The sequence below is a fragment of the Aplysia californica genome, unplaced genomic scaffold (assembly GCF_000002075.1).
Source record: "Aplysia californica isolate F4 #8 unplaced genomic scaffold, AplCal3.0 scaffold00002, whole genome shotgun sequence".
Classification (NCBI taxonomy): domain Eukaryota; kingdom Metazoa; phylum Mollusca; class Gastropoda; order Aplysiida; family Aplysiidae; genus Aplysia; species Aplysia californica.
The window spans coordinates 4,228,498-4,252,860 of NW_004797272.1; the positions used below are offsets into that span (position 1 = coordinate 4,228,498).

The 24,363-nt window shown below is 38.5% G+C and overlaps 3 protein-coding genes across 3 annotated transcripts in view; 2 read left to right on the forward strand and 1 right to left on the reverse strand.

Moving 5' to 3' along the window:
- LOC101846256 (kelch-like protein 10) overlaps positions 1–1,750 on the forward strand; it is a 13,068-nt gene extending 11,318 nt beyond the window's left edge. Inside the window, exons 10-11 of the mRNA XM_005089043.3 lie at positions 75–166; positions 1,640–1,750. Of these exons, the coding sequence (XP_005089100.1) occupies positions 75–166; positions 1,640–1,739 (192 nt within the window). The 3' untranslated portion in view covers positions 1,740–1,750. The remainder of the gene's footprint in view (positions 1–74; positions 167–1,639) is intronic.
- Positions 1,751–3,786: 2,036 nt separating this feature from the next.
- Positions 3,787–17,722, reverse strand: LOC101846470 (NADH dehydrogenase [ubiquinone] 1 alpha subcomplex subunit 10, mitochondrial). Its single transcript, XM_005089044.3, has 8 exons — positions 17,058–17,722; positions 10,897–10,983; positions 10,423–10,544; positions 8,257–8,345; positions 7,968–8,028; positions 7,388–7,500; positions 5,884–6,004; positions 3,787–4,340 (listed from the first exon to the last, which is right to left on the reverse strand). The coding sequence occupies exons 1-8, from the start codon at positions 17,614–17,616 to the stop codon at positions 4,272–4,274; spliced, it is 1,221 nt and encodes a 406-aa protein (XP_005089101.1). The 5' UTR covers positions 17,617–17,722; the 3' UTR covers positions 3,787–4,271.
- Positions 17,723–22,739: 5,017 nt separating this feature from the next.
- Positions 22,740–24,363, forward strand: part of LOC101846699 (polycomb group RING finger protein 3) — a 13,966-nt gene continuing 12,342 nt past the window's right edge. The window contains exon 1 of the mRNA XM_005089045.3: positions 22,740–22,904. The gene's annotated coding sequence lies outside the window, so the exon portion shown is untranslated. The remainder of the gene's footprint in view (positions 22,905–24,363) is intronic.

A 24,363-nucleotide genomic window follows, 5' to 3' on the forward strand; every position in this document is an offset into this window, starting at 1 on the left:
CCTTTATTTATGCTATATGTGTTCGTAGAATAGCACAGCCGCAAACGAGAACATGTACAATGTAATCTGTTCAGGTCATTGACGAAATGGTGTTTGTCATCGGCGGATTCAACGGAGTTACGACAATTTTCAACGTGGAGTGCTATGACTCCAAGGCTGACGAATGGTTAGTTCCTCCCTCCTTTATCCTTTTTCTTTCTTTCTCTCAACTACTCTTCCCCTCCCTCATTCACACAATTTCTCTTTTATTCACTCTGTCTATCATTTACTCCATATCCCCTTTCTCACTCCACATACATTTTCTTTTCACATATGTGAGCAGGCTGGTTGTTCATTTAAAGTATTAAATTGTATTTTCTAGACACGAATACTCGCTATCTGCAAGACTGTTCATTATGTGGTCTTTAATTACTAACATAATATAATACGTTTAAAAAAACATGTACGGAAGTCGTACATTCAAACTCAAATTCTTACTCCACAAAATATCGCTTTCAAGTGTGTTTTTCTACTATACTTGACAATTTTTAAATTCAATGTCTCAGATTTAAAATTGATCTAATTGCTGATGAAACTTTGCTTAGCCTGTCAGAGTTATATTATTATTATCAATACTCATTCTGTTGTGCTGTCCCCGTGGTTTTATCAGAAAAAAAAATGAGATTATGCAAACTGAGCCCAAAAGTGTGAAATTATGCGATTCTGTTAATTTTAACAAAGAATGATGAAGGAAAATAATAAGAAATTATGTAAAAGAAGATTAAATTTTGCTTAATTATGCGGGGTGCATAAAACCACGGGGACAGGTTGAGACTGCTGATGATGTTTGCTGTTCCGACATTTATTTGCTGCTTCAGACGATGATGCTGAAGATTGATAATAGGGCCTAATGATAAACATACTATCAACAATAAGCATAATCAATACCGGTATTGGTATAATTAAGCACAGCATTTAGATTTGACGTTACAGTTAATGCACCGACTCGCTACAGACTACTAAGACAGAACAGTATTAACTCTATTGATAGCAAGTTTGCCTACAAAGAAGAAGAGAAGAACTCAAATAAAGAGATGAAGGACTGTACAGATCAGCGATAATTTTACAACAGCCCTCGGAATGAATTTTATTGTTTAAAAGCCGGTTTACTACTTGTGGGAGCTGATAGAAATTGTGCTTCTTTAATATCCTCACTAGGTCTAGCGGTTCTTTAGTGTTTCCCAAGCCATGCCCGTGTCAGTTCTTTTTTTCTTTTCGAACTGTGCAAACAAGTCGGTAATTTTTCACATTTATGATGTACATGATGTACTGTAATTGTAATAAATGGGGGAATTCCATACCCAACAAGCTACTCGAATTCTTTCACTGAAAAGAAATGTGAATTTTTTTTTTTTTACTTTTACATAAAAGTAAAGTGAACATAATAAATACCTTCCTTCAGGCCATGGGTGGTTTGAGGGTGCTCTGGGGTGGTTTGTTCCTTCTTTCGAATCAAACATCTATCGTCCTCATCTCTCCTCCTTTTTTTTGTTTGTTTGTTATTGTTACTCTCTGGTACCTCTTCTACACTCATGAGTCATACGACCCAATTGTGTTGCCAGTGCCGTAAAACGTACTGAAACATCAAATCTTTCTCCAGGTACGACGCCCATGATCTGAGTCTCTACCGCAGTGCTCTGAGCGCGTGTGTGGTGAGAGGACTGCCCAATGTTCTTGAATACATCCACAGTGAGAACTGAGCTGCCCCAATGGACTCCCCTAAAACTTAAAACAAGAAACTTCGAAAATAGTGGTACATGTATCTCTAAAACAGAAATCCGGCTAGTACTTTTCAACATATGGCCGTCCCATACATGTCTCTTTCAGCAGATTCCACTGAACATTGTATCATTGTATTGTCCCTTTTTAAATATATACACATAGTAGCTCAGAATTTTTCTTACCTCTTATTTTCTTATTTCTACAGTATGTGCAAAATATAATGTACTAAGACTTAGCCAGAAACGCAATAAAAACAATTGTATCATCAACTGAAACTATCTTTGTGCATATTATTATTTTTAACTGCAAAATCAAAACATGAAAACGAGTGACTGAGAATGAATAGGGCGATTGCAAAGTTATTATTAAATTTCAAACACAATAGCGGTACACAAAGTTTTATTTATGCTTATTTAAGTTTATGCTCGACACATTTTGTCCATGCTATGTATTCTTCTAAAGCAAATTTATATATCGTTTTGTTTCGGTACAAGTTTTTTAGCACTTATAACTCGTTTAGGTTATTTTTTAAGAGCTGAAGATGAGAGGCGTTACAAGAGAGTAATAAACACACAAAAAAGAGAAAAAAAGATGATAGGTGTTTGATGGGAAACAAGGAGTAAACCACACCACCCACATTGGTTTTTATGTTTTTGTACATTATCAACAGAGTGTGTACTACTGCAAGTATTATTACACTGTGATTACCAGACAGAAAACCACCCACAAGGATTGAGCCCACATTACAACAATCAAAATAAAAATTGTCAAGAGAGGAAGAAAATAAACATTGAGGCCAATCTGATCCAAATCCTGAAGTTCCACGATCTAGACCGCATTTGTGAACAACCACACTACCATGGCCAGCAAGGGGATCAGAGAGCAGGAAAGGAGACTGAGTAAAGAAAAGAACACTGACACAATTATGATCATTTAGTGCCCAGAAAAAGTAAGACAGACACAGACAGACAGAAACAACGGCCTCCGTGGCGCCCTCCAACCACCCAGTGCATTAACAAGGGAGATGAAAACAAAGTGGTAAAATAAGTTATTAAAGTGAAAATCAACCTTCTCAGTAGCCCACACAAAGCTTCTAGAAAAACTAGAGCCTTCAGATTCTGTTCCATGGACTTTCAAGGGCATCTCCATTTTCACGACACTTTTTTCAACACACGATCTGCCTTTATCTCACTCATTGTTCACACGGGTCTCATTTGTGCCTTTGCTGTCCTTAACTGCAGCCATGTCCCTTTTTATTTCTGCCAAGCAAGTTATGACCATCGTTAACCCATGAGCCCACAGCTCCTGCAAATTTTACCCCAATCCCGGCCTCTTGAGCATCCAGGTTCTGGCAGAGAGGGCTTCATAGTGAAAAAAAACTCAGTAAATCAGCATAGAATGTGATCTGTGTAGTTTTAGAAGAGGTTTTACGGCGCTCGCAATTGCATAAGGTCATATGAGCACCAGAAGATTAGAGGTGTTACAGGAGAGTAACAAACATAAAAAAGAAGAAGGGAAAGGGGAGATAAGGACGACAGATGTTTGATAGATAGGAAAGACAAAGCAAACCACATCAGAGCACCCACATCAAAACATGTTTGAATGGGCACACGCATGTTGGTATCCCATGATAGCATGTTGACAGAAACTAGCGTTTTGGTTGCTAAAAAAATTACTGTCTTTTCGGCTCAATAATTCAGTGCTCTCTCCTCACACCAGTGAACTGGTGCTATGGATAATTGTTGCCGAAGTGCTCCACCAGTGTACCGGTGCTACGGGCTCACAGCCACAGGGTTAAGCTTGAAGCTTTCCTCTTTTCACTCACATTCAATGATTTCAGACATCGATGAAGGGTAAAAAACATCACTTTTGTCTACACAGCACTTAAGGCAATATTCACTTCTACCACAAACACTTTCAGGAAAGATTAAATCATCCACTTCCTTAGGTCACAGAGAACTCTCACAAACATTGAAACAAACAGGTTCTAGTAAAAGTAGAAGAAAAATTAGAAGCAAAATTTACCAAATCAACGTCCAACCACTTCCAGGTACACAAAGGGTTGCTTTATTCATCAAATACCAAGCGTCCCGAAACAAGTAACGAAATACAAGATGCATGAAAAACATCTTCAGACATGGAAAAACAGTTTTCAAGTGTCATTTAGTTATCACAAGACACAGAAAAAGTACACATAAGACTTCAAATCCATTTGAACAAACTTCATTCACTGTCAAAGCTGGTTCTTGAAGCAAAGAAATTTATCACTAGACATACTCCTAACTTTGTATATATTCATACTGAATCAATAAAGAAAAAGAGTGAACATGTCACTTTCATTCCATACTTTAGACCTTTAATAAATCTCACAAGTCCTAAGCTATACACTGCCCATCATCTACAGTCTGTGCTTTTGCCACAGAAAAAAAATCCTTCAACAGAAAAACAAAAATGTCAAGACAACAGTTTCACACTTGCAATAAAAATTCAAGATCTATCTAAGCTTCCTTCTACAATATTCTCCAGTGTCTCATGGAATCACCGGGCTGGTAGTTTTCACTGTATTTGAAGCGAGGATCCTGCAAAACAGAGAAAAATATTCAAATGTCATGTTTAAAGAAGTAGAAACAAACTAAAAGAACCAGATAAAAAACTAAACATAAAATGCAACAACAAAAAAAAAAAGAAAAAGAAGAGAGAAGAAAGATTTCTACAACTGATAGCAAAAATCTTCAAAGTTATCTTATTATAACCATATATTATACAAAGCATTAAATTTTTAAAAGACAAAATAGCCTTCCACTGTTATCTGAATCAGTTTTGGAAAAAAAAAACTTTTTACAAAAAGACATCCAAGTAGGTGCCATTTTCAATATATATATATATATATATATATATAAGTTTTCAGCGAGAAAAAAAAACTCTTTAAAAAAACATACAGAATCCTTCAATGTACCACTTAATTTTAAAAAAACATATAAACCTTCTACAAAACTACATGTACTGTTTGAAAAAAAAAAGGCAACAGAGAACAACTCAACAGACCCCAGTAGAGAAAAAAGAACATAGCAAGCATTTAATTTTAACATTCTTTGGGTAACTCACTGGATCAACATATTTTTTCATAAAATTAAAATCCAAGCACATGAGTTTTATTCAAAAGAGAATTCATTCACAAAGTCAAGGTAATGAAGTTTGATGAAATGTCATCAAAAGTATACGCAATTTCTGCCAATTCAAAAAAATTGTAGTAAGAGTTTTCGTTCATATAGAACTTTACCCAATTCCCAAATCATGATAAACAGAGTTTCATCTCTTTCCCTTCTACGTCTACTACTACTTCTACTTCAAATTCAATCATTGAACCAGAAAAAAGAAAATATATTTTCCTAAAACTGAAAACAGGTCAAAGGTATTATAAGAATGCATCCTACTCTGGTAATAGTCATCACTATCAAACCATTAATTATCTACTTTTTTAGAACACTAATTATCTACTTTTTTAGAATATCCTCTGTTCATTCAAGAATTGATAAATGATTAATTTTGGTTAACATCACAGTCTAAAACCAGGGTGCCAAACTCAATTGCCCAAGGGGCCAAATTCAAATTACATTTACGGTTGCCGGCCAAACAGGATAAACATTTATTGAGCAGTGTGAACTAAACCTTGTTTTAAGCCATGATATAAATCAAAATAGACCAAAGTTAAAATACAGTCGCATCTGTTAAACAGAACAAGATTAATTCGAAACTGGTAAACCGAAAAGAAAAAATCCCTAGGTTTTATTTTCTTCTAATTGAGCAACTTTTCAAAACCGAAAACCTGGTTCCACAGAGTTAAGTTTAAGCGAACTCCACTATAATAATAAATCAAAGCACACCAATTTTTGCTCTTATGCCATTTTGACAGTGCTGGATGTTTCGCATCTTTTTTTTTGGCAACATGTTTGTTTGCGTTTAGAGTAAGGTTCTGTGTTATAGAAATTCTCAGGATGGACCACCTAAATTCTCTCACCAGCGGGATAAAATCATTCTTCAGTTCTGACACCCGTGCTCTTAGACAATCCACCCTCTAAATACACTGATATGGAATAAACAGTCCAACAGAGTACTACTTACTTCAGCCACAGTCGCATTGTAGGCCAGGCCATCCATCCCATCCACAATAAGTTCAGACGCTTCATACGGAGGGTGGAAGTTGAAAATGTTGAGAAGCTTGTAGTGGTTGTGCTCTGAGCATCTGTTCAAAAACATGATTGATTATAATTTTACAGTTTTAAAAACAATAACTGCAAAATATACACAATGGTCCTCGGCTATAACAGGACCGCCAGGACCAATGCAATGTCCTTGACATAGCTGAAACTTTTTACAAACTGGGACCACAATTACGTGCACTATAACTAATGATTAACTAATGGGATCACTTTTATTACATAGATTGCTCACAACCAGTTTATCAGTTATAGCTACTTTCTTTTCCACTGATATTTTTTTATCCTCATCTTATTTTCTTTTTCTAATATCTTGTCTAAATGAGGTTGACTAGACATAATCTGAGATGCACTCGTAATAATACTTGCATTTATATAGCATATACTCTTGCTCAACAGAGTATACAGCTTGCTCAGTGCGCTTTACAACTATTCGTAATTGTAAAGTTACCACTGGTAAGGGAAAAGGAGAATTTCCAGATTTATCCTGAAAATTGGCACAGCAAAACAGTTTGCAAGGCATTTTAAAAAATCATAAAGAGGAGCATAAATGCAACGGCATTAAACTATTCCAGGAAAAACTTGTTTTAATCCTTCTGAACACACTGCAAAGTTTGAACACAAAGTACCGGTACTGGGTAACATGAATTTAGATGTTTAGAAGACTACAACTCTCCTCCACGTGTAGGAGCACTCACATAAGTACAGCCAAACCTTAATAAACCTTGCCCCGCTATACAGCTGGTCCTGCTTACTGCAGGGTTTTGCTAAAGTACAAAACGGAGCACCTATATACAGTATTTACTCCTTCACAAGTACCCACGAACGGGGGTTTTGGCCATGTGGCAGGCCTGCGCATGACACATTACGCGTGCGTCTAGCTAGGCTTAGGGCTAGATCGAAGTCTGCAGCAGACTGCAGCCCTCTCCGCTTCACCCGCTGCAAGTGCTTGAAGTGGCGTGGCTTGCGTGGGCTTGCTCCATCACTGTGTTACTCTCTCTCTCTCTCTTACTTTTTACACATTGTTAACGAGCCTTTGCCCCTCATATAACCAGTTGGGCTCAGATAAGGCCCTGTTATTACCGATAGTTTTTAAAAGAGACAAAGAGTAGGAAAAAACGGGGATTTACCGGATCCCTGTTATTACCGGGCCTGTTATATATATTGGGTTTCCACTGTATATCCCCAACAAAAAGACACTTTTCAAACACACATCAGACAGAGGAATCGGGTCCCCTGATGTTGGGCAGCTGGAACTTATGGTAGAGGAACCCTGTTGAACCGCCAGCCCTGCTATTCCACCAACTTCTTCTCATCCCAAGGGTGGCGGTACAACAAGGTTTGGCTGTACATGATAAAAAGCACATCAAACTTCAAAGTCATCAAACAGCGAAACCATTCCCACTTACAAACTTCTCATGTCATTAAAATCTCTGTTGTGCACATCCTTCCAATCAGCAAATCTTTTCTCATACTCCAGGGGAGCATTGTTCAAGTCCAAGCTCTCCAAATCCTCCACAACCTGTAGGGAAAACAAGAAAGAAAACCTTGTGAGATTGCCTTCCCAACACAGCTTTATCATGCAAAGTCCATCATTTTCATACTTTAACCTCTTAGGCCTTGATAGGTACTTTTTAAGTTAATCTGTCCTATCCTTTGATCCTATGTTGTGGCTCTCAGGGGTTGCTGAAGGGAGTTCCAAACTGATGGAGCAAGATGGGCAAAGGACCTCTCAGCTGATTTTTTTACTCCCTTGATTTATGATCCACCTAGATCACTGAGATGACGTGACCAGTATATTTTAAGAGTTTCCAGGAGAGGAGTAAAAAAAATCAGCTAACATATGACAGGGCTTTGTTATGAACACACTATTGGCATAATATTGCAAAGTTATACAATAGTCTTTGGGGACATTCATTCAGCTCTAGTTATTCATCCCTTCTGGAAGAAATAGAAAATTTTCAACAAATGAGAAAAAAGTACTCTTACCACTTCAAAATCTGGTTCTGGATTCTCAGCAAGGTTGTAAGTCAAGACCTCAGCCCGTGTCCTGAAACGGCATATGTTTCACTCATAAGAGAACTTGGATTGGAATTTATGGAAATAAAAATAACACTTATCTTGAATATGAGCACTAGCATCAATGAATGGTAGTATGAGTGAAAAAATGGTCAAATTATCAGTCACTGATTATAAAAATATTTGCAAGGCAGCATGGTGAAATCAGGTGCTCCGTCAAAATAACGTTTTATGAAATGAAAGAGCCCTTGTCACTTACTTCATATAAGGCAGGTACTTGTTCTTGTAGACATCATTGATTGTGTGCAAGAACTCATCAGTCAAGACAGGGCTGTTTACTTCCCATGGCTGAAAGAAAAAGCGGATGTATACAATACAAATTTTTCAGATGATGAAATGAAAAAGCAGAAGAGAGCATAGTTCTATAAAGCAGCAAAATGAAGTTCACCCCTTTCTGGTAAAACATAACAGAGGTTTTTCATCAATTTGAAGACATGTTCACAGATCACTTACATTACCTTCTGTAATTCAGTTTGGGAAACTCAGCCACATATCAAACAGTCAGTACAAACCAGTCGAACGGGGAGGGGGGGGGGGATGTGTGCTGGGTGACATGGGGTCTAGAAATAGATGAAATGCTATTAGAAAAAGTCAAGGGTCGATTCAACCACACAGGAAGGAGCGGACATGCTGACCGCTGACAGAGGAAGAATGAGAGTAGAAACAGGGAAAGGAGGTAAACTTTCTGATGCCCCCAAAATTCTGGATTTCCATGGAAGATTACAACCATCGATTAATTCAACCTGTTGGCTCCATCAGTAAAGTGCTGTGTGAAAACTGATTACACAATCAAAAAACTGAACTTCCAACCAACTTTGTTTCCAGAAACTATTTTTTAAGAAACTTATTAACCTGATCATGCCACAAAAAAGTTTAGTCGTATGCCAGAGGGAAAACACAACATCACTACAGTGGAACTCGGATTCAACGAGGTCGCCGGGCCTGGCCTAAAATCTTGTTGAATCCGAGTGTTCGTTATAGCAAACATGAGGTTTTGTATAGATAATTACAGGCACTGAGCAAGTAATGTAAAAAGAGAAGTCACAAGTAGTGCCTGAAATGTCAGCACATTATGAGCTGTGTAAAAAAAAAAAAAGACTGATTCGTTCAAATGCACACGCCTGTGTCATCTTGATTGTTTACCAAAAAGTTGTGTTGCTGTGAAGAGCCTAGCATACGGCAACTTTGATTTCCATAGACCAGCGCACAATTCATTACGTAGATCTACGTCAAGACTAGCTTATCATTGTAATAATGATCAGTTGCAGAGGGGGAAAAAGACTGTGCCACGTTTGTATCAGCGACGTTCAACGCCCGGACCGCTAGTGCCCCCCCCCCCCCCTCCCTGACACAGTCACACATGTGCAGGCCGCCCATCAGACCCCGACACACGCCAGAGTAGACAGGTGCACGTGCCAACAACGCTTGTGTTGGTATGAAAAAAGCTGCCGATTGGTAGAATGCAATCGGGTAAGTGAATAATGGTTCACAATGCAGGTGCAATGTATGATTTCCGGGAATATATAAAGTTCGTTCTGGGAGAAAAATGAGAGAAGCCACGTCTGCGGGGGCTGTTCACCCTAGAAGCGACCTCATTGAATCCGAGCTCGCTGATTTAAGTGCTCGTTGAATCCAGGTTATTTTTATTGATTTTAAAGAAGAAAAAAAACGAGGAATCTATCTCATCTCGTTGAATCCGAGTTCTCGTTGAAACCGAGCTCGTTGAATCCGAGTTCCACTGTATTACCATGACTAAAATGCTTTTTATTCTCTTATTTATTGAAGGAGACACTTGAAACTTCACAGGGTTGCAGGAAAAATTAATTACTCTTAAAGTGCCCTACTTTTTAGCTTTGATGCTGATTTTCTTCATCAGCTCCACATCATTGTTACTGTTATACTTTACTCTATACCTTCTCTCATAAAAGCTCATAAAGCCCTCAATATCACTTTCTTCATCTTCCAAGACATCATTACCTGTGCTAAGATCATTATCATCACTGTCACTGTCTTGCATTACCTTGCTTAACACTTCCAGTGCTGCTTATCTTGGTTGGTTACCTCTACCACCAGTTGCTATGGTGACATTTCGACGAAACACAAGCAAAGTGTGATTTACTTCACAAAGTGTCTTCTCACTTCAAACCTACACTTACATAATGTCAACAAATAGCAGTACTGGTCAGGGGAACTGTCTAAAAAAAAAAAAGTATTTCAAGAATTAACGTCATGTAATTACCCAAAGAGTGCCTACGAAATAGGCCCATACAGTTCTGGGCCCGTGGCAGTATAGTGACATTAGAAGGTCCGGAACAGTTCCGGGTGAAGCAGGGAAGGGGTCAAAGGGTTCCAAAAGTCAGCTTACCACATTCCTCTTCTTGATGTTCTTTTTCACCTGGTCAACAGGAGCATCCAGATATATGACAAGATGTGGATGCCAAAAGTAGTCAGTGGCCACTTCATACTGGTACTGGTAAGCTTTGAGGGCTGAGGAATAATCAGATGCAATGTTTTGTGCTCACTACACACACTTCAAAAACCCATCTCATTCACTTCAAATGAGTTATCTTACTCAACCACAACCATTGAAGTGCTTACAAATGTAAAAAAGAAAAAAAAACCATCTCAAGCATAGCTGAATCGTAAAAGGAGGTCATGTAAGTTACTGAAAGTATCATATTTTCATGAATGTCTTATCCTAAAACAACAATCTCAAATCACCTCTTTTTCCATTCACTGTTCTTGTCCGCATACAACATAATTCGTATTTCTGATGAACTTATTGATGAACAAAACAATTTCTAATATAATGTAATTCAATTATATTTTGAGTAGTTACCTCTGGCAGACATGTATCCCTGCTTTCTCAGAGTGTGTGCAAACACCATATCAGACCACACTCCTCTGTTCATGACGACACCTTGGCCTGCGACACAAAGGAGCCAAGAAATATTGTTGTACTTTTCAACGACTAATATCAGAATTTATAATCGGCATTGTGGTGAATTCAGGCTCTTAGTCAAAATACTGAAATTGAAGAAACTGACATTTTTCTGCCAGTTAGGCATTAAAAAAAAAAAAAATTAATTTAGCTTAACACCTTTTAAGTCCATTAAAAAAAACCCACATCTCTGTGTGGACTTTATAGACAAATAAACAACAGCATTTAAAAAAAATGTAAGTTTGAAGTTTACAAAGACATTCAAGTTTGGCAGTCACCAAATTTGGCTGCTATTCTCTCTCTAATTTTATCTCTGACACCAATCAACCCCCACCTCTTTCAATCAGTGCAAATATTTCGACGAATGCTTTCTGAGTTTCATGGAAGGATTGATGCAAAATAATTCCAAGCCGATTACTTTATTCTAATAGAAAATGAACATATCTTTCTATTGGTACTTTTTTGAGCTGGTATTTTACATATCTCGCTTTAAAAATTATCTTTAAAAACTTTGACAGTATTTATAAAGGCTTTCTATCTAAACGATAAAAAAAGGCCAAAAATATACCCAGAGAAAGCCCTTTCAAAGCTCTACAGTTCTCCGCCAATGAAAAGACAGTATTTAATCATCAATCTTTCCGCGATTTCCATGTGTCAATTTTTTAACCGGCCGACCACGCATTCTGATCGCGAGCGGCTTCGCTTTCCACGGCCATCCTCCAGCTCCGAATAATCGGAACATATAAACAACATACACCATTGTAATGAGGAAAAGCTGAACTTTTACAAGGTGTACAGCATTTTTTGTTTTATAACGAAAGAGCAAAGAAACAGCCATGTGAATTTCCCCGATACCACGTGCTTGGAAGGCCGCGACGCCGCATTTACGCTACCTTCAAAAAGCCATATATATCGAATATATACTTATCTTCGTGTTATAATTTTCAATATTGTATGTCTCTGTACTTTTTGCATTTTTGTGTAGTATTTTCGACAGAAATAGCAGCACACTCAACAAAAAAAAGAAGAAATATTGTGCTTGAATAGTTAAAAACCAACTAAAAACAAAGGTCTTGGCACCTGTCCAATGTGAACAAAATAAGAGTCAAAATTCTTTCTGTTCAGTAAAGATCAACATCAGCTGAAATTATCTAAATTTCAGTAGGCCCTATTCAAACATTTATCATAGTTACAGAGTACTTGATTTCTTTTAGTCAGGTAAAAAGCTTTTACTTTAGGACACGCAGCACATTGATCAGAGTCAAGATTCCGGCAGTGAGTGAGTTAAAATGTGGCACCACATCTTAACCCTCGTCCTGCGGGAGCCGGCTTTATATCCCCCGATAAGCCGATTTCGGTACCTCGCCTACGTTCTGGTCCCGAATCAGTGTAGCCCCTGGATCAGTGTGCATCATCTTACGTGAAATGAGTTTCCCGAGTCGGATCCCCATTCACGTAGGTCAAATGTGTGTGCGTCAGTCTGCTTGGGTTTGTGTGCGTTTGTGGCCTTCTTCTAGAACCGCCTGCGTTGGTTCGTAATCGACGCATACGTCTCATTCAAAACACACCAAGTTGGTAGCCAGGGTTGGGTTGATTTAAATCAGTTGATTTTTTAAAATTTAAATCAACTTGATTTTTTAAATAAAAATCAGTGATTTAAATCACTTTTTAAAAAATTTATTTTTATTCAGTTTTTACACATTTTAACATTCAGAATTCCTTTCCTTAGTTTCATAAAACAGATAAGGTTTAGTAGACTAATATAATCATGCTTAAAAGTCTGCTTTCCCCCCTTTCACTGTAAAATAATACAGTATTCAATTTACTTTTTTTTTCCATAAATGAAATCAGAGCTGGGTTGATTTAAATCAGTTGATTTTTTTTATATTTTAATCAACTTGATTTTTAAAATAAAAATCAGTGATTTAAATCACTTTTCAAAAAAATGTATTCCGTTTTTACATATATTTGAACATTCAGAATTCCTTTCCTTGGTTTTACTGAACAGAGATTAAGGTTTAGTAGACTAATATAATCATGCCTAAAAGTCTGCTTTCTCCCCTGTCACTGTAAAATAATATAGTTCTCATTTTATTTATTTTTTTCATAATTGAAAACCAGGGTTGGGTTGATTTAAATCAGTTGATTTTTAAAAAATTTAAATCAACTTGATTTTAAAAATAAACTCAGTGATTTAAATCACTTTTTTAAAAATGTATTCTGTTTTTACATCTTTAAACATTCAGAATTCCTTTCCTTGGTTTTATAAAACAGTGTCACTGTAAAATGATACAGTACTCAACTTTTTTTTTTTTCATAATTGAAAACCAGGGTTGGGTCGATTTCAGTTGATTTTTAAAAATTTAAATCAACTTGATTTTAAAAATAAAACTCAGTGATTTAAATCTCTTTAAAAAAATGTATTCTGTTTTTACATCTTTAAACATTCAGAATTCCTTTCCTTGGTTTTATAAAACAGATATAAGTTTTAGTAGACTAAAATAATCATGCTTAAAAGTCTGCTTTCCCCCCCCCTGTCACTGTAAGTAGTGAAATGATACTGTACATACAGTCGAACCTGCCCTGACGGCCACTTCTATAAGACGACCACCTGTACAAACGGCCACTTTCCATTTCCCCCCTTGCATTTTTTCTATATAATTTAACTGTGTAAAACGGGCACCTGGCCGCGGCCACAAAAATTTAACACACAACCCCTATAATACTAAGCAATAATACCTGTCTAAGACGGTCACCTTAGTGAATCCATTACGTTTTGTCATAAATTGTGCATTGGCCCCTGGCGTTGTGGGCGAGCCGTCATAATTCAATCACCTGTCGTTGTTGTTAGGTAGTCCCTCCAACCGATCATGTTGCGTAGGCCCCTCCCACTGTTGACCAATAGCTACCAATTTTCAGCTGCAGGTGAGTTAGCGTGTGATCCCTCATAACCCATAAGCCCCGCCCAGAACTCATACACAAATCGTAAGTGAGATGAGTGGTTACTGTTTACCCAGTCCGTAACAAAGTAACAAAGGACGTCAACATGAACTTGTTACAGAAGCGTCCTTCGTTCTCCGAGTGGTGGCGACCCATGTGTTTGTTTTAACATGGCACTCGGTCTTCCTTGTCTGATACATTTCGTTTTATTGTCACCATTGTGCAAAATCAGCGACAAAATAAAAATTACAAACGAAATACAAACCAACAGCAACAACACCAACAAAGACAACAACAATGGGGCTACTTTCGATTGGGGCCTCAGTTGGGAATGGTTTGTTTTCTTTATCTTGATCAGTCCTGCCTAAGACGGCCACCTGTCTTATGCGGCCACTTTTCTCCTTGACAATGGGTGGCCGTCTTACACAGGTTTGACTGTATTTTACTTTTTTTTCATAATTGAAATTAACATTTTCTTCTTTTTAGACAAACACAAGCGCGCGTACACACACACACTGTAATAAAATGCAAGTTTATCTATGCATAATTACCCCCCCCCCCCCCCCCTTCCTTTTAGACTGACATTTTCTTCATTTTTTGTCTGTAGCCATTTATAATTCACTGATATAGCCGATTAAGGTTTTCTAAAATTGCAGTTGCTTAAATTAATCATTAGTTAAAATAAAGACAATGTATTTTGCACTAAAAGAACTTACTTTTAGCCACCAAAAATCCCAAACTATGTCGACATTTTTTTTTTAAATTTTAAAATTTAAAAAATCCGATTTAAATTTAAAAAATCTGATTTAAATCCAAAAAATCGATTTTTTAAATTTTTATTTAAAAAATCAAAAAAATCACCAACCCTGTTGGTAGCTCTAGATGTTCGTCCAATGAAATTATAGAAGAAATTGACCCACTTAAACATGAGGAGCTCGAAAGGATAGTCAGGAAACAAGACTTTCATTTTTCCATACAAAATCTTTCAAATGAGCTTGATTTTGTATAAAATAATACTACCTGATAAAAAATAAGTTTGTTTGATAGTTTTGAATACCATTGTGCAGGTACAAAGAACAATTTGAGTGTAAAACATTAGGAAATTGACCTATATTATCCCCTTTCGAACCTCAGGTCATTCATAACAACAAGAGCATCCAGAAAAGTTATTCGAAAGGGCGTAACTACTCGTAATGTCTTATCAGCTTGTGAGAGGGGGTTATTCCTGTGTTTGTAACACTTTACTTTATAAATAGAAAGCTATGAAAGATAGTGCGTTATTTTCATCATCGATTAACACACTCGGTCCCACTGTATTCATGGCGAAAACACACGTTTCCCGGCGCGCGCGCTGTACACCAACAGAACACACTGAGTGATCCCAGCGGCCTGCCCGGCATGTCCGACGTAATCGGTTGCTGATAAAATTTGCATTTCGGCACAGACGCAGGACAAGAGTTAAAGTAAGACCTTATATAGCAATGCCAATCGGGCTTTCCCGCGAGGCGAAAATTTGGTCCCCGTTTACGGGCGATTTTGCGGACCCGGCCGAAGCGTAGGTGACTAACTTTGTCAACCTCGGTCTGCTCTATTTCCGAACCAATCCGAATGAAACTCGGCTACCAATCAGAAAATAGGGCAAACTAATGAAATGTGGACGTTGAAGTTCGTACACATAAATTAACCTATACTTTTGGTGTCGGGAACACTTTCGTATCGTGTACACCGAAAACTATAAGGAGTTTGAATTTCAACGCCCAGATGGTAATAGATCTATCTATCCTCTATAGTGTGCTCAAATTTGAGAGTTCTGTGTCAAGTAGTTGTTTAGACCCGATCGTAAATCTACGACTACCCCCCTATCCAAAGCGGCTTCGCACGGAGACCGGCCATTTTCCCCTCACTCCCGTGGCAAATGTCTGTGACCTACAAATCCCCGCATGACTATTCCGGGCCCGTTCATTGGTCACTTGAAAATAGGGCAATGGCGGGCGCGCGCATCCGGTTGTTTTTCTCTCTATTCCCCTGTAACATTGCAATGGGGGTATTCCGAGGCGAGGTTATCTCGTCTCGGGGTGTTCGCGTCTCAACGGGGAAAAAGAATTTTTAATTGTACGGCATGCTAGATTGAATTAACTTATCTTTTACGGTTGGCATGGTCTAAAGTCATCATAAAAAGCTTTGCAATTATTTAGTCACGCTGCCGACATATATTCTTAAAGATCCCATGTTGTGATACGATGCTATAAATAAAATGGACTCATCCCGACACCCCTTTTTCGCAAAATCGTAATATGTACACCACAATTTTAATTATAACAAAATAACTACGAAATTGGTAGTAAATCTGACTGCAGAAATGATTTCTACACTCAAAAACACATCGGGTAGCCAAGTTTCTCTCGAACATTGGGATTAGTTACCGAGATATCGTCGATTTTCTTACAGAATCTGCTACTGCGTGGTCCACTTTTTAGGAGTATTTTCCTATATGTGGGTCATCCATATTTTGCCGACCTTTACAACCCCATAACTTTTTTATTTATGAACCGTTTCTCAAAATTCAAGAAGCATAATTATCAGAATTGAAAATTCTTTCTTAGGTACCAAAAAAAAGGGGGCAAAAGTGAAAATTTAAATTTTCATTGGCATTGCTACCTTATATAGACCTTTTCCTTCCTTATCATATCATGCCTCAAAAATTTGGAATTCCCTCCCAAAAGAAATGATATATCATAGCATCTCAGCGAGAGAATTTAAGGAACGGTTCAACGTCTAAAGACACATTCGTTAAACATCGTCCTCGGCCAGTAAATGCAGGTCATGAGTGTGGGACTGGAAGTAGTATGTGTGTGTGTGTGTGTGTCTGTGGTGTGTGTGCATGAGAGTGTGTGTGTCTGTGATGTGTGCGCAAGCATGCGAGTGTGTAAGAGAGTGTGGCTAAATGGTTTAGTTTCTCATGAGGCTATGATAAAAGTTATTTTCTGTCCTACTTTATATGGTCAGTCAAGGGTTTATCATCTACATTACACAGCGCTACAAGCCTTTTGGAATTAGGCACCTGATATACAACATGAATCCCCAATATTATACGCCCTGGCTTGTCATGAATTGCTTACCTGTGTTCAATACATGGGCGATGATGTTTTGGGCATAATTGAACAGCTTGTGTCGAAAAATTTCATACTGAGTTCTTGGGAAGTTCGCCAGCACACCTTTTGATGCATTCTGTGAGTAAAAGGCCTCAAAGTCACAAGATCTTGCTTTGACGGGTAGCTGTGCATCATATTCTCTGACATCAAAATTGGTCTGCTGTATTGTGTACATGTCCTTATCAGAGACATCAGGAACGTACAGAAGATCAAATTCTTTGGCAATCTTCTTTCCAAGTTCAGCTTTGCCAGTAGCCAGGTTTCCATCGATAACAATTACTTTCGTGTTGTCATCAATCCGGCTGTCAACTCTGTCAAAAGGAATATGCCAATACCTAAATCCCTTCTTCTTGTACGGCCAAGCCTTCTTTCGGGGTGCCTTTTCGCTATGGTAAGACGTCAAGTTCGCAACAAGGACTGTGCAAGCGCCAAGAGAGTTTTCTGTACTCTGCCTCAAAAGTTGTGGTAGTTTTTGGCTACCTTGATTACGAAGCAGCAATGAAGTCCTTGCAAAAAGCAGTGCCATGCTGAAGGTTTGCTTCAGCCGTTTTCACTGCAATTATGACCTGTCGCCAAGTCTTTGACTGGGGAAGTCAAGTCACCTCTCCAGAGTTCAAGGAACAGGAAGTACCATTTGCAAAACAGTTCATTGCGCATGTTCTTGGGTAGTTTTGTGCCTCTTATCCGAAAGAGCTCTAAATACGTTAAAGATAGCTTTCACAGTTTTTACCAGTTTCGGTGTTCAACGATATAATGTTTATTTTTAAAACAGGTATTTTTTTTTTTACATTTCAATAAGAGGACTCGTCAATTGAAAAGAATAACAGTAGAAGAGATAAAAATCTCAAATTAACATGTGTTTTAAGAAATGTCTTCTATACGCCAATGTTCAATCGCGTTAAATTTCAGAAGGAGGCAGAATTTACAGCATTTTGAACTATTGTGCGGTCAAAAATTGGTGGCGCAACTTATTGTCAAATTTATAGATCTATTCCTGAACTGTCGAACATACAGTCTCCAGCGTTTGCCCAATGGTTTGTGGCAATTGTCTCAACAGGTCAATATTTTTGTAAATACCTGTCATGTTTTTTGTTTAAGTAGATGTTTTACGGCGCTCGCAACTGCATAAGGTCATATATGACCGCCATGGGGTGGATGTAAACAGAGAAGTCCTTGCAGGGAATCAGACTTATTCTGCTCACCTCTCTAGCTTCAACAGCACAAAGTCTGCTTTGACTGTCAAGGCACCCCGGAAATAGCGGGTCACAAGAGTGAGACAAACATACAAAAGACGTAGAGGAAAATGACGATAGTAGGATTAGGAAAGAAAAAGCAGCTGTAGTAGTTCAGGCACAATTATGAGCATGACATTATTGGATCAGCGCATTTACAATTCTACTGTGCAGTAGAACGAGAGATGTCGCCCCTTTGGGAATGGCCTAAAGACACTTCAGTCAGTGGCACCGCCCTGGATTGGGGGGGGGGGGGTATATAAACACCTGTTAGCTGTGCTCAAGAACATTCTTTAATAATTAATACTAATTTTTTAAAACCCAGTGGGTATATATATATGGTTTCTATAGTGTACATTTTTTTATTTAAAAGTTTACATCTGGGACAATATATCGCTTTCAAAAGCAAGTCCTTCATTTTTTCATTTTTTTCTGATCGAAACACAATTTAATGCTTATTGAACGCATATTTTGAGAACCTTTAGTGCAATTTTTTTTAAATAGTTTTCTCGATTAGATTATTTTGTTTGAAAAAAGTTTTGCCTCTAAAAGTGTAAAGCTGTGACGTAAATTGTAATGGATAGGCAAAGTATGCGTGACGCGTGAGAAGCGGGGAATGCTGTGAACGTACGTAGGCCCACACTCCCGTTTTCTACGTGACGACAGAGATTCATAGTAATTATTTATATAGAGGACTAACGTTTGTTTTATATTTAATCTAGCCTCTTAGGCCTACTCAGTAATAAAGGACAATGTTCAAATAAGTTGTTAACTACTGTGCAAAGTATGGGGGACATTGATTCACCCGTTAAAGAGTTATTTGAGGATAATTCAGTTGTAACACTCATTTTTTTACCGCCTTGGCCTATGGAGACTATATGAATCGACTATAAATAATTCACCTTCGTGAATCCTTCTTAATCAGAAATCAGCACCCCACCCCCCTACCCGGCTCATATATATCCTCATCTTAATTGGCCGAGAATGTGTCAGAGTGTTTAATTAGAGTTTGCTGGGGTAATACTGTTATAAAGCGTGTGTGTGTGTGTGTATATATATAAAAATATATATATATATATACATATATATATATATATATATATATATATATATATATATATATATATATATATATATATATATATATATATATAATAATTATAATAATTGTAATAATAATAATAATAATAATAATAATAATAATAATAATAATAATAATAATAATAATAATAATAATAATAAATAGCATTTGTATAGCGCATATCCCCGCCCAACAGCAGGCTCTATATGCGCTTTACACTATATCATTACCCCCAGCAGACCATAGAACACTCAGAAACATTCTCAGCTTCCCGGGAAGCATACAGCAGCCGATTAAGCGCTCAAACACTAACAAACTGACAAGATCTTTCGCTGTCTATGGCCGGGTATACCCATTCCCACCTGGGTGAAGTGAGGAAAATTCGTGTAAAGTGCCTTTTCCAAGGATACAACGTCTTGCCCCTGACGGGATTCGAACCCACGAACTTACGGCTGCGAGTCCGAGAGCCTAACCACTAGGCCACCGCCACCTAACAACACGATGCCATCGCCAGTAAGCAAGCCTCGGTTGCTGTTAGGCGCACATTAAGCTGCAATGGCTAGTTCACATTCAGCTGCTCGCGGGGGGGGGGGGGGGCTGCTTGCAAAAAATTACCCCCCCCCCCTCTCTCTCTCTCTCTCTCTCTCTCTCTCTCTCTCTCTCTCTCTCACACACACACACACACACACACACACACACACACACACACACACACACATACACACACACACACAAGCTTGAGTCCTAATTTAACAGTATGTGGTGATGGCGTGTCAGAGCGTGAGAACGCGTTGGCAGCGTCAGTGCCAGGTATTATCTTAGTGCATAGAAGTCTGTCAAACAGATTTTTTTTGGAGAAATACTGAAAGTTTCAAAGAAACCTTCGCACAAGATTTATTCTAAAATATGAAGGATACAACCCCGGGGGTACAAAATGACCCCAGGGCGTACGATAGGGTTAATAAAAGTAAAAAGGTGGTTTGAAAGAAAACTGTAAGTTATGCGTTATACAAACAATTAATATAAAATGTCATTCTCGTAAAAGGAAACCCAGTGAACACTGAACCAAATGAAATTGTCAACCAGTCAGTATTACAATATTATGACCATATATTTAGCTATCAAAACATCCATCCTCGACATAATTTGCCACCCATTTTTCGGCCGAAGCCTACTCTTATCGATTTTAGACCACAAAGGGATCTTTAACGTGCGCAACTTGCACACGGACCCTCCGAGATTTTTCGCCCTTGTCCGAGAGGGCTAGGTGTAGATCTTTCCTACCAGAAAATCAGGGGTGTGGCTGAAAGACAGCAGTAAGAAGAAGCGGAAAGAATCAGGAGCCCAGAGGAAGGGGCAAAGGAAGTGAGGGGGTGGGGGCAGAAAGAGGACACGAAAGCAGAACATTGCTAGAGAGCAGGAAATGAGGTGAAAGGAGACAAATTTAGAGAAGAAAATTGTTCGGTCGCTACCCGGATTCGAACCCGGGACCTTTTGAATGAGAGGCCAACACCTTAACCTCTAGGTCACGAGACCCCCCCGCGTGTCCTTGAGCAAGACATAACCCAAGCTCAAAATACAGGTTGCTGCTTAGTGGCGACCGACAGCGGCACGGTTGTAAACTGTTCTGTATTTGTGTAATATTATGTATTTATGATTGTATTTATGTATGTATTCATGCGTGTATTTATGTATGTACGTATTTATAATTATGCATTTATGTATGTAAAGTTATGTTTGCCATTGTAAACCAAAGTGCCCGTCCGGGACAAATAAAAGTGTAATTTATATATATATATATATATATATATATATATATATATATATATATATATATATATATGATCGCGCGGGAAACATTAAACATTTTCAGTAGGTAGGAATTTTTAAATTCTGGCCGGGTGGCGGCCGAAGCCTAAGCTCATATCGATTCTAGACCACAAAGGGATCTTTAACGTGCACAACTTGCACACAGGACCTCCGAAATTTTTCGCCCTCGTCCGAGAAGGCTAGGTGTACATCTTTCCTACCAGAAGACAGCAGGGGTGTGGCTGGAAAGACAGCAGTAATTTAATGAGCCAAGGAGAAACCGTAGAAAGGCTGCAGAAAGAGTCAGGAGCCCAGGGGAGGGGGCAAAGGAGGCGACAGAACATTTTTAGAGAGCGGAGAAGAGGTGAAAGGAGACAATTTTAGAGAAAAAAATGATTCCGTCGTTACCCGGATTCGAACCTGGGACCTTTGAATGAGAGGTGAACTCATTAACTTCTATATAAGGCCACGAGAGCCCTCTTCCAAGGGTAGGCCTACGATTTGGGCTGAGGATGTAGGCTACATCGTTTTAATTATCTTTAAACACGAGATATAGATATAGGGCCTAACACCAATTAGGACCTTACAATTTAACCTCTTTAGCTAACACACACACACACACACACACACACACACACACACACACACACACACACACACACACACGTCGTGCCAAGTCGTCTCTCTTTCAAAGGTCCCTGGTACGAATACGGGTAGCGAGCGACAATTTTTCTTTTCTAAAATTGTCTCCTTTTCACCTTCTTTCCTTCTCTCTTGCAACATTCTGTCGTCTGCTTTCGTCACCACTTTCTTCCCCCACCCCCTCATGCAGCTCCTTTGCCCTCTCCTCTGGGCTCCGGACTCTTTCTGCTACCTTTCTACTGCTACTCCTTAGCTCCATCTTACTGCTGTCTTTTAGTCACACCCCTGATCTTCTGGTAGGAAAGATCTACACCTAGCCTTCTCAGACAAGGACGAAAAATGTCGGAAGTCCCGTGTGCAAGTTGCGCACGTTAAAGATCCCTTGACAAGAGTTCGTTTCGGCCGCCACCCGGGCAAAATTCAAAATGTTCTACCAACTGAAAATGTATATGACCTTACACAGTTGTGAGCACCGTAAAACACTTACCTCCCCAAAAAATCCACCCGCGCGCGAGTGCATACTACAGAGAGAGAGAGAGAGAGAGAGAGAGAGAGAGAGAGAGAGAGAGAGAGAGAGAGCAATAAAAATGAACTTCATTATTAGTATCATTTTCGGCTATCTTTTCGGCTCAAATGAATCAACGGAAGCAATGAATTGGTATTGTTTGGTTTGTTTCACATTTTTGGTAAAATCAGCTGCGGAAAAAAAGCTTTTTAATTTACTTTACTTACCGGCGGATCGTATAAAATCTATTTTTCGGTTGTGGTACGATTACTGCTAAAACCAGCGATACCTTACAAGATCTGTAGCGATCGTTATAAGTATCGATACATGTTAAATGGACGCTAAAAAAGGCACTGTCAGACGTAATTACTTCCGGTGTCATGGCTGCTTGTAAATGAAAATAACATTTTCTCTTTGTTGAGTGGAACACTTCGTTTGTTGAGTGGAGCACTTTGTTTCTCAGTATCTGACTCAAAAGCAAAGACCGTTGGCAGCAAGAAAAAGTTGTTATGTATGCCTTTTATACTTCTAAATGGACAAGAGAGGTCAGCATTATGTTATCCCTTTGAATTTCTTTGATTTATTAGATGGACTTGTAGATGAATGTATCTAGACGTTATAATAATAATGGGCGTACAACACTACACACTAGACATTGCAGTTTACATTGGATAATTTATTCTCAGGACGAGCGAGTGTATTTACTGTAATATAGAAACATTTTAGTGTAGCGCAATTCTTCCAGATCAGCACATTTTTTCCAGGCTGTAGTTATTCGCACAGGGTGTGTGGGAATACAAATACAATGGAATTGTATTCAATTCACTATTCAGAATTCACATCATACATAGCATGGCATAGGAGAGTGTGCGAATACTATGAAATTGGTGATCTTAATACTTTAGCACGTTAAATTCTTCAATTGATTTTATCTAGATCTAGAGTCTAGATTTAGATCAAGGCCACCTCTATTCTCACCCCGGGTGAGAATAGCGCAGGCGAGTCTTTTGGCTATTCTCACCCGGAAAAGGAAGTTTCTATTCTCACCCGGGGTGAGAATAAAATACGATCTACCCCTCACTGCGGGTGAGACTTGCCAGCGTAGGCTATTCTCACCCGGTGTGAAACAAGACCTGTTTTTCCTCATTTTGGAATACTGTCTATCGGTGTGTAGATGATCAAATTGATAAAAGCCAAGAAAATATTACGTTCACAAAAGTAAGCTAATTTGATCGTTTTCAAAGACTCTGTGGCTATTTCACTTTATGAATGGAGCCGAACTACGCGGGTCGCCATTTTGTTTTGCCCGCAAGTTCTCGCAAGATCTACTCCTCCCCTCTCTCTCTCTGTCTCTTTCTGAATACTGTCTATCGGTGTGGAGGATCAAATTGACCAAAACAAAGTTTAAAAATGATGTTAAAAAAGAAATCTAAATTAATTTGGTTGTTTACAAAGATGCTACGGCTATTTAACTTTCCGAAACGAGCCGAACTAAGCAGGTCGCCATTTTGTTTTGCCCGGAAGTTCTCGCGCTACTCCTCTCTCTCTCTCTCTCTTTCTCTCTCTCCACCGCCCACAGACAAAATTGCAGGCTTTTAGGCTAACACTAACAGTAGTAATAGATCTAGAACGTTTGTTCACAGCACAGAATTCTATAATTCTGTTATCATCACAGTGTGTAGAATTCTGTGGTTCAGGGTGAACGCTTCACTGGTTGGCCTAGACTATAACGGTGAATTCTACACACTGTGATAACAGAATTATAGAATTCTGTGCTGTGAACAAACGTTCTAGATCTATTACTACTAGCCTAAAAGCGTGCAATTTTGTCTGTGGGCAGTGGAAAGAGAGAGAGAGAGGAGTAACGTGAGAACTTCCGGGCGAAACAAAATGGCGACCTGCGTAGTTCGGCTCGATTCGGAAAGTTAAATAGCCGTAGCATCTTTGTAGACAACCAAATTAATTTAGTTTTCTTTTTTAACATCATTTTTTAACTTTGTTTTG

Bases quoted from the DNA above. Each gene is read 5' to 3' on its own strand.
- LOC101846470 (XM_005089044.3), bottom strand. From the start codon at position 17,616: ATGGCACTGCTTTTTGCAAGGACTTCATTGCTGCTTCGTAATCAAGGT. The intron at 10,984-17,057 runs GTAAGCAATTCA...TTTGTGTCGCAG, and splicing joins CGCCCATGTATTGAACACAG to GCCAAGGTGTCGTCATGAAC. The intron at 8,346-10,422 runs GTAAGCTGACTT...TTTTTCTTTCAG, and splicing joins ACATCAAGAAGAGGAATGTG to CCATGGGAAGTAAACAGCCC.